Genomic DNA, 9,615 nt, shown 5'->3' with positions numbered 1-9,615 from the left:
AAACGAGGCGAGGAAAAGAAAAAAAAGAAAAAAAAGAAAAAAAGAACGCTAACTGTGTATGGCATGAAGTCGTTGAAGGTGTTTCTCGGTTCGCGTCGGGCGCAGGGCCACCCAAAATTGTTGTCGCGGAGGGCAGAATGAGGCACCTGAGGGAAGAGCGTCCCCTTAATGGGTCGGCATACCGCCTTTCATCTCCGCCCGCTCCCTGTGAATAGGCTCCAAGTGGTAGAGGAGCGTAAGCACTTTACATTGTACAAGTAGTGAAAAAACATGAACAAAAAATAAACAAAAAAAGGGGAGAAAAGAAAAGCAAGAAAGTAAACGACACTGCACTCGTACGAGCCAGTCAAGAAACAGGCATGGTCCCAATTACGATTCCGTGTTGCCAAATTCATTTTGGCTTATCTCTCGGAGGCAGGAGAGTCTTCCAGGGTCCTCATTGATGCCGGCTGTAAATGTTCTAAGTTTAAAGGGACACTAAAGGCAAATATTAAGTCGACGTTGATTGTTGAAATAGCGATCCAGAAACCTCGTAGTGCTGCTTTTGTGCCAAGGAAGTGCTTATTTTGAAATAAAATCACGTTTTTAGTGGTCCGCATCGCGTTAGCGCGCTTCAAATCTCCCGCCTGAGAATACGACTTGCATACGTCACTGCTGCCGTGCCCAACGTTACCTGCTTTTACTGCGCGGCCGCCGACACTAGTAGCAGCCGAGCGGAAGTAGCGGGACCCACAGTAGCAACAACGGCGCTGCGGCAAAGACTTGCTCGGATGGGCACATTCAAAGCCTTCACCAAGTTGCGGTTGGTCTCGTAATCCTCAGTACGAAAGTGCAGCGAGCACACACGCAGAGGTTTTGACTGTTTAGCACACTGGCGCAATGGCATGACACTAAGCCACTTTGAGCGTAAGGGTTCATTCCGCGGCACCCAGTGAAAAGACACACCGGTTTCCTTGCTGCAGCACTGGCGTTGTGCACCATTCGGGCATCCGGCAATATCACACGAGTGCGGCATTTTGTCGAACTTTCTGTCAGAGCGACTTTCACGAACGCGCAAAACACGCACGGCAGTACGCGATCCCGAAACTACCACTGAGACGGGCGAGGCGCAGTTCGGCGAAAACGGAACCTTTGAACCACGCGCGCCGTTCCCCATGGCGACGCCACGGAGGTTTTGTTTTCCATGAATCAAGCGGAAACGAACAAACAGCATTTTATTACGTCTTTTGATGCTCGGAATGTTCTTTTTTTGCTGCTGCTAGTTTGATTACTAGTGATTTATTGTAGGCCGACTTCCATACGTCATCGGGATCACTTCGAAAATGCTCCACTCGTGGCGCTCATCATGTGACACATTTAGCTTATTTTCTCGGTAAGTAGGGCACTGCTGTTGATAATATTGCCGTTTTAGAAGTTCTCATACATTGGGCTTTCACTCTGACATAAATTGTTATTTGCCTTTAGTGTCCCTTTAAAGATAAAATATGCCTCACGTTGTTCGCGCGCGCGCGTGTTTTGGAAACCGGACTGTAAAAGAGTTACGCTGATATTTTCAAAGCTGTGGTTTGGCAAGCACAGATGTCTGGATAAGGGTAGCTTCGGCAGTGAAGTAGCGTGGTACCGGTGATTATTAAACCGCAGCCGAAATGGCGTGTCCGTTTGGCCGATGTATTCTTGCCCGCAGACGTTACAATGTAACATGTATATCACATTGCTGGAGTCACAATTTAGGTTTTGGGTGATGTTGAATTTGAAATCTGAGAAGCTTGCCTTGGATTCACGCGTTGTGACCATGTGTGGGCATACCTTGCAACGAGCTTTTCCGCAGGGGCGGCACCCTGGCTCAATTTTCGCGGGGTTTGTTTTTGCTCTGACAAGAATGTCCTTCAGGTTTTTATCCCTGCGGTACACCACGCGAGGTGGCTCCGCGAAGATGGAAGTCAGTCGTTTGCTTTGCCTAATTATGTTTAAGTGGCGGGAACGTATGTTGTTAACTCGTGGCACCGATGAAGAGTAAGTTAGTACAAGATTTGTTTGGGAAGTTGTTTTGGATACTGTTTTTGGCTCCTTAATTATGTCATTCCGGTTCACGTTGCGAGCACGTCGTATGGCATCGTCAGTAATGTCTTCGGGATAATTTTGTTGTGACAGAAAATTCTTTAGGCGTTGTGCGTGTTTGTCAAATTCCTGTATATCGGTGCATATTCTTCGATACCGGCAGGCCTGACAATATGGAATACCCGTCTTGCAATGTCTTGGATGGCTACTGTTGAAATGTAGGTACATTTGCTGGTCTGTAGGCTTTCTGTAAAGGTGCGCTCACATGCTGAACCGTGCGCTCACATGCCGTGCGCTCATATGCGTGCGCTTACATGCTGAACTGAACCCTACTCTGATTTCTGAAAATTGTCGCATCGACATTAGTTTTACTACTCGATCGTTACTTTGTACAACCGCTGGTCCGGACAGCTTACTTCTTTGTGTAAGCACGTGCGGCTCTACACCAAAGTCGTTATGATTGAGAGGCATACATGTACGTAGCTCCTGTCAATTTCTACGGCTAACTTTGTCTACCGCTATGCAAAGAAGTTTTGCCCTGTGGCGGGAAGAGCTACCACGCTGGAGGGCCGTGCATCGAGAGAAATTGGCGAGTGCTTTGTATTTGCCCGCTACTTACGGATGCACCTACAGTTGTTTGTACCATGCCAGCCAGTTCATAGGCAGTGCTGAACGGGCACAATTAGCAGCAATCGTTCAATTCTCAGTGAAGTGAAACCAATGTCGCTATGTGGTCAGGCAAACCAGCTCATGTGCTAGCTTGGACACGAGCATGCGGGCAATTATCAAATCGCTTCTGTGCAATAAGAATATGCTTTATTTTTATCGAAGCGAGGGCGACCAGTCGGCATATCTCTCGTTCAAAACTGTGGGGGAGATACTACAGTTATGCACGATAAACATAATTTGGAAGACGCTATTTTGTCGTGCACAGTTTAGCAAGTGCATCGAAATGCTTCCGGCCTATAAGAACTTTCGATTGGACTCTGGGAAGAAGTAGCGGGAGTCGTGGCTGGCTGAACAGTGAGCCTATTTGCGGTAGCAGGTGCACGTCTGCTTGATGATGCCGGCGCAGTAGCCTCCACGGCGTCGAATGCTACGGCAGTGACGGTGACAGGCGCCCTGATTGAACGGGCAGCCAAATCCCCGGCCTATGGAAGAGAAAGAAAAAGGGTATTGCTTTCATGTTTGTGCCGTATTTTTATTTGAATAACAGAGTAATCTATTTCACCTACGGTATAGTGCGAGAACAAGTACATGCGTTTTCCCCAACAAGAGCTACCAAGGAAAGCCAAGTAAGCTACATGTATGTGTTATGAAGTTATTCGTTCCCGACAATATGTGCATTTGGCCATATTAGAAATTCCTGCTTGGTTAGTGCATCGTTATGGCAGAGCGAAGGACAGAAACGCATGTTACGCGCAACCTAGAACATATACTAAAAAATAGAAAAACATACGTAAGCTAGACGAAGAACTTTTGTCGAGCTTTGTTGAAAGAAAGCGCTTCGTTTGTCTTTCATCATGTGTTTGTTTTGTCGCGTGGTATGGTTCATGCGCGTGCGCTCGCACGCTTCGCACTGTTTTGTGTTCTCACACCTGATAAGTTTTAGGCGTCGTATATGCCGCAACCAACGCGTACGGCAGCACGAAGTTTTTCACTCTTTTATTGTTGACGATGAATGAAAGAAGCTCACGAGGGTGAAGAAACGTTATTACATATACCCCCAGTCTTTCCAGCACTTCGGTGTAACGTATAGTTGTGTTAATCAAGTATGTCTAATAATAATATATCGGGGTTTAACGTCCCAAAACCACGATATGATTATGAGAGACGCCGTAGTGGAGGGCTCCGGAAATTTCGACCACCTGGGGTTCTTTAACGTGCACCTAAATCTAGGTACACGGGCCTCAAACATTTTCGCCTCCATCGAAAATGCAGCCGCCACGGCCGGGATTCGATCCCGCGACCTTCGGGTCAGCAGTCGAGTGCCATAACCACTAGACCACCGTGGCGGGGCAAGTATGTCTAAGTATGTCTATCAACTAAGACGCAATATTGTACTTAGAGATGAAAAATTCCTTGAACAGAGAATGTCGCTGGAGTCGACATTTCGGCAATTCGACTTTTTTTCGTCAACGCAGCAAGTGGCGAAGACAAGTCCATTTGTTGAAACATTGGCTCCAGCGACATTCCCTGTTCAATCATTTTTTTTCATCTCTTCAAGCCTCCATCTTCTCCTGAACTTCAATAATCTAGTTAACAGTATAAACGAGTTAAGTACAGTGCATATAAGGTGAGTACAGTTTAATAAGCTACATATGGAACAAAATGGACGTCTTGGCGTGTACAACGTTAGCATGGTAAGCAGACTAGTCTAACTTGATTATGATCAAGATTACCACATAGTAGTTGTCATTACTAGCGTAGATCGGTGCCGCGATATAATACTCACGAACTCTGACGTGTGCCACATCCCCTTCACTTTCGCCGTCCTGAGCAGCTACAGTGAAGACGAGGCCTGCACGTAAGCGAAAAATACATGAGAAAATCTCCATGCGCTTATACAGCAGTAGGCTTCCCAAAATCGTTATGGCGATTCTCGTTTTTTAAGCTGCGAAGTGTCACGAAAATCAATTAATGCGTAATCTTCAATATAGAACGTCACGTCATGCAAGGTCCCGTGGCATCTGAAAGAACGTCATCACTATACTCCGCAGCACAACAGGAAAGACAAATGGAAACAAACCTCCTCCTTGGCTGCATCGCATCTCTCGGAGGCAACGACGCACCGTTGATGGTCGCGCAGCGCGCATGCCCGTTTCCGCGCGTGATTGCTGGGTCTTCCGCGACAGCGCGGGCAGCACTTGTTCGTACCTGTGCGCTAGCGTAAGTTCGCATCAAACGTCGCAGGGTGCAAATCGGTTGGCAACAACCGTACTCCAATACGTTGCAGGCTAATGGGCCTTGGCCGGGACCACAGAAAAATTCGTATCACCCCGAAATTCGTACGAGCCGTGATCGTATCACTGAGGTTTTACTATATATATATATATATATATATACAATCGACAATCAGCAGGTAACCCACGCGCTCGAAGGCCCAGGCAAGCTTTGAAATAATTCGGTAAGTTTGCAGCAGATTATTGATTTTATTCCGTAATAGGTCTTTGCGAATGGAGCAGCCAAACTTCCTTCTTGACTGCTTGATGCATCATGCATGTCTGAACTTTATAAGACGAAAAACAGGTGTTTTGAAATTTGGCCATTGAAATGGATGGTGTTATAGAGGTGGTACTGCTGCCTCGCTCTTTCTCCCCGTCGTATTTACTGTTTGAAAGTGATCTAGACTGCATGCACCGCCGCATGAGAGTGTAATGACGGTAATGCTATAGTAATTGCAACCAAAGTCAATCCGTTCACAAATACATACTACAAGTCGCTTTCAGAAGACCACCTGTACCTTTTCGTACAATTTCTGTAGCAGCTCGCCACGTGAGCACGGTGTAGAAGCGTGCAGTGTGATACGACACCGGTCATGTGAACCATTCACAAGGATTCTAATACACGGCGGAATCTGTGTAGAAACTTACCAGCGAGAAGAATGACGATCAGGGTAACGGCCAGGACCTTCATATTAGCTTTCGAGCTATTTGGGTGATACCCGACGAAGTCTCTGAAAAAGTAAGGATTGAGATTAGGGCAGAAACCACATGTCCATGTTTGTCGCAGTCGGAGCGTACGAAATTCCGGAACATTCCAGGTACAAGTGTTTGACATGAATGAGGACGAATTACACGACACTCCGAACTCGTCGGCGATGAAATATGGACATCAACGTTCGATTGAATGACGACCGGAGGACAATCGGTTAGCGTTGTGAAAACTCGCCAAGTCTCTCAACGCGCTGGTTTGCACGAAGCAAATTCTTCAGGAAACCGTCAATGTTGCGGCAAATGCGCCAAGCGTCTGAACGCGCGAGCTTGTATACGGGCCATTCTCAAAGGCGTTGTACTGCACCTGATGAGGCATGCACCTTGTGCGCAGTGATTAGAGCATCGAGCTTCGGCACTACAGCCACAGAGTTCAAATCCAACCGCAGTAGCACTTATAACATGTTTATTTGTGCTTATCCGGTGTACACGCTGGGTTGCGCTTATGTGACTCGCAGTTAGACGAGCTGTTGAAACCGACGATTGCACACTTAACCGATGTAATGTTTCCCTTTGGTGTGTCTAAAAGATAGGATGAGTACTTGGGCTGAGCAAAACGGGCTCATTTAAAGCAAAAGGTTACCAATGTTATTAAAATTAACGAACTGTCATGAACATACTAATAAATGGTAAATTAATTATGTGGCCTGTATTTATTCCCATCTTCTTGTATAAACAATTTCTTTCAGCTTATCTTTAAACGTTGTCCGGCGTAAGCGAAACCACTGCACGCAGACAAATGAGGCAGGGCTTCTTTTTTCTATGCCCTCTTTCGTGAAAAGCCTATTTATTTCGCTGTGCTGTTAAGTTAAGGAAGTGTGTCTGATAAGGAAAGGTCGCGCTGAAAAACCTACGTGTGCAGTCAGCCCTCCTTGAGCTGCGAGGTTAAATAATAACTTTTTGACGAAGTATTGTTGTTTAAATGACGCAACTGCGAAAAATTTATGGCTTCATGAAACATAAATTTGCGTACAACTTCAGCTTCCCAATGACAGAAAGGTCCTATGTTTATGCTTGGTTGTATATACGTAGACTTCCTCATGAGTGAACACTCTGTTGGAACTCGGCCAAGTGAACGTTACATGAAACACGCAACAACCATGGGAAGAAAATGTTAATGCACTCGTTTTGTAACGCCATACTGCAATTTAGTATAAGGGATTCGAAAAATTCGGCAGATCCTACACCTTGTGGGAATCGGTTTCATGTGAAGCAGTCAGCGAGTAGTTTAAGGCTGCGGAGTTTTTTTTGTTTTTTTGTTTTTTTTTTTTTTTTTTTTGCTTTGAGCCAAGCGTCACGAGGTGGATCGACGTGTTTTTGTAAATGGAGTAGTTGGATGCCCATCGTGGGCTTACCAGGTACGTCGACTACACTGGCGTTTAAACCGTAATTTATGACCTGAAGTAACGTTAACCCTCGCGTTAGAGCACAAACTCCTGCATTATCGAAACGAAGTGCACTTTACAGTGCGATGATGTGGATATCATACGTAACATCAGTTAGCGTATTTCACCGGGGTCGAGCAACGCTTGAATATAGCTTGCTGAATCACAGGAATACAAATGTAATGTTGATTAGACCCCTATAAAAGTGGTGCCAACACTGGAACCACAATTCACGTTGACCCTAAATGAGGCCTGTGTCATAGCAGTACATATGTAGTGTTTATTGTTTTGTTATAAAATTAGATAGCCAACATTACGCCTGCATAGGGTCTTTATCCAAAGCACTTTCTAGACCTGACGTCGCTCTGTGGTAGAATAACTGACGGCCACGCAGTATGCTTGGGTCTGATTCCTGCTGGGATAATAATAATAATCATAATATCTGTGGTTTAACGTCCCAAAACCACGATATGATTATGAGAGACGCCGTAGTGGAGGGCTCCGGAAATTTCGACCACCTGGGGTTCTTTAACGTGCACCTAAATCTAAGTACACGGGTCTCAAACATTTTCGCCTCCATCGAAAATGCAGCCGCCGCGGCCGGGATTCGATCCCGCGACCTTCGGGTCAGCAGTCGAGCGCCGTAACCACTAGACCACCGTGGCGGGGCGATTCCTGCTGGGATCCTTATTTTTATTATTTGCATTCATCAGGTCGACGCTGCAGATGTCGGTTTTTCTTAACGCTCTCACATTTAAATTAACAGTGTGTTCTCGCCGCTCCCGGGTAGATATAAACTGTCAATCACCTGTGGGGCATACCCGTATACCGCGGCCTGTGGTATACGGGTATGTGCCACACGTGTCTGGAGGAAAGGATTTGACGACCTACGCGACAGGATTTTCACGTTATTCATGTCATGACCAGGCAGTCATATACGTCAAACCCTCTTGCCCTCCCATGCAAACTTTTGTCTACACCAAGTTAAGGAGGCGATCACGAGAGCACCGAGACGTAGGCGGCTCGATAGATAGATAGATAGATAGATAGATAGATAGATAGATAGATAGATAGATAGATAGATAGATAGATAGATAGATAGATAGATAGATAGATAGATAGATAGATAGATAGATAGATAGATAGATAGATAGATAGATAGATAGATAGATAGATAGATAGATAGATGGTGACGAAAGAAGGACCAAATTGGCTGCGGTTCCTAAACCACAGAACTACCACAAGTACGTGCCGCGAGATTTGCTGCAAAAGTGCCAGCAAGTTTATGAATAACTTTACAGTGTAGTTAGGTAAGAAAATTCACAAGAGCAACAAAAAAGCAACGACCACAATGGGATAGATAAGGAACATCTCACCTCTATTTGCTGCCGGTGGTTGCAAGTATGTTCTTGTTTGACGCTATAGTGAGGCTACCTTATATACTGATTGCGACGCGGAAGTAACGAAGAATTCGATTCGCGTCGGGTGTTGGTTTTTCCCGTTGCGCGAGGAGTTCACTGTCAGTAAGGTTGCACAGTGTCACGACAACCACGGACGTGCAATATGTAGTATACAGGTACGAAGGCCGTCAAGAGGACGTCCGGACGGGTTCGGTGAAAAGTAATGCCGTCCAAGGCGGTGTGACTGCTGGGTGAGTACAAGTGTCGGTCGAGCAGTGATTGTTTAGTAATTGGTTCATTGGAATTTCTTGTTCACTGGCGTCTGCTCACACACGGTTACTTTAATTCTTGGTGCCAAAGTTTGGACTTCCACGGGAATAAATCACACACTAGGCTATCTATGGAAAGAAGCGCACATTGTGCAATTCGAAACGAGGTTGGAAAGCAGAAAAAAAAATAATGTCTTTAAGACGGCAAAACAACGCAAGAGACAAGGCGATAAGTGAGAAAACACGATGACAAATTTCGTTACATCGGTAGGACCCAGAGATAGTGTCGTTGTTTTGTTTCTAAACAATTTATTTCAGTGAGGAAATTACCATTTTGACCACAAAATATATAGACTGTCGAAAGCACGGTATTAGTCTGATACCACACGCTGCCGTTTCTTTATTGAAAAACATTTTCTTGGAACCTCTATACAGATTATTGTGAAATCTTGCCCGATTTTCGTTTAACCAAAAAAAAGAAAAAAAAAAGCCGTATAGATGAGACATTCGAATAAATCTATAGATAGCCCCATCTAAACTGCTTCCACAGCTGTGTTCGTTGCTGGCTTTGTTCTCAGCACGACTACGCAGTGAAACAACGCACTTGCCTAGATATCCTCGTCGCAACCCATATACGTCGTAAGGAGCACTATTCATTTAATAAAGTAAGTTCCTGCATCTCTGCTTTCTGCGGGCTTGTAGTTTGGTGCGTCAGCTTTGTCTCTCACCAGCATAAAGCGCACTTGAGTTCAATTCAATTCTCTTTATCTATCACAAAAAAAAATACGAC

General features: G+C 45.3%; 1 protein-coding gene across 1 annotated transcript; it reads right to left on the bottom strand.

Annotated features, from left to right (window-relative positions):
• Positions 1 to 2,861: 2,861 nt before the first annotated feature.
• Positions 2,862 to 8,567, bottom strand: LOC119387035 (defensin). Its single transcript, XM_037654338.1, has 4 exons — positions 8,533 to 8,567; positions 5,652 to 5,734; positions 4,514 to 4,579; positions 2,862 to 3,209 (listed from the first exon to the last, which is right to left on the bottom strand). The coding sequence occupies exons 2-4, from the start codon at positions 5,692 to 5,694 to the stop codon at positions 3,088 to 3,090; spliced, it is 231 nt and encodes a 76-aa protein (XP_037510266.1). The 5' UTR covers positions 5,695 to 5,734; positions 8,533 to 8,567; the 3' UTR covers positions 2,862 to 3,087.
• Between the last annotated feature and the right edge of the window lie 1,048 nt (positions 8,568 to 9,615).

This window comes from Rhipicephalus sanguineus, chromosome 1 (genome assembly GCF_013339695.2).
Source record: "Rhipicephalus sanguineus isolate Rsan-2018 chromosome 1, BIME_Rsan_1.4, whole genome shotgun sequence".
NCBI lineage: Eukaryota > Metazoa > Arthropoda > Arachnida > Ixodida > Ixodidae > Rhipicephalus > Rhipicephalus sanguineus.
Note: the sequence above shows the minus strand (reverse complement) of the source record. Positions and strands in the feature narration are given on the sequence as shown.

What these genes read in the sequence shown, in the direction of transcription:
- LOC119387035 (XM_037654338.1), bottom strand. Translation starts at nt 5,694, where the DNA reads ATGAAGGTCCTGGCCGTTACCCTGATCGTCATTCTTCTCGCTG. An exon ending in GATCGTCATTCTTCTCGCTG is followed by an intron (nt 4,580 to 5,651) that starts GTAAGTTTCTAC and finishes GCTTACGTGCAG; the next exon opens with GCCTCGTCTTCACTGTAGCT. An exon ending in TGTGGCACACGTCAGAGTTC is followed by an intron (nt 3,210 to 4,513) that starts GTGAGTATTATA and finishes TCTCTTCCATAG; the next exon opens with GCCGGGGATTTGGCTGCCCG.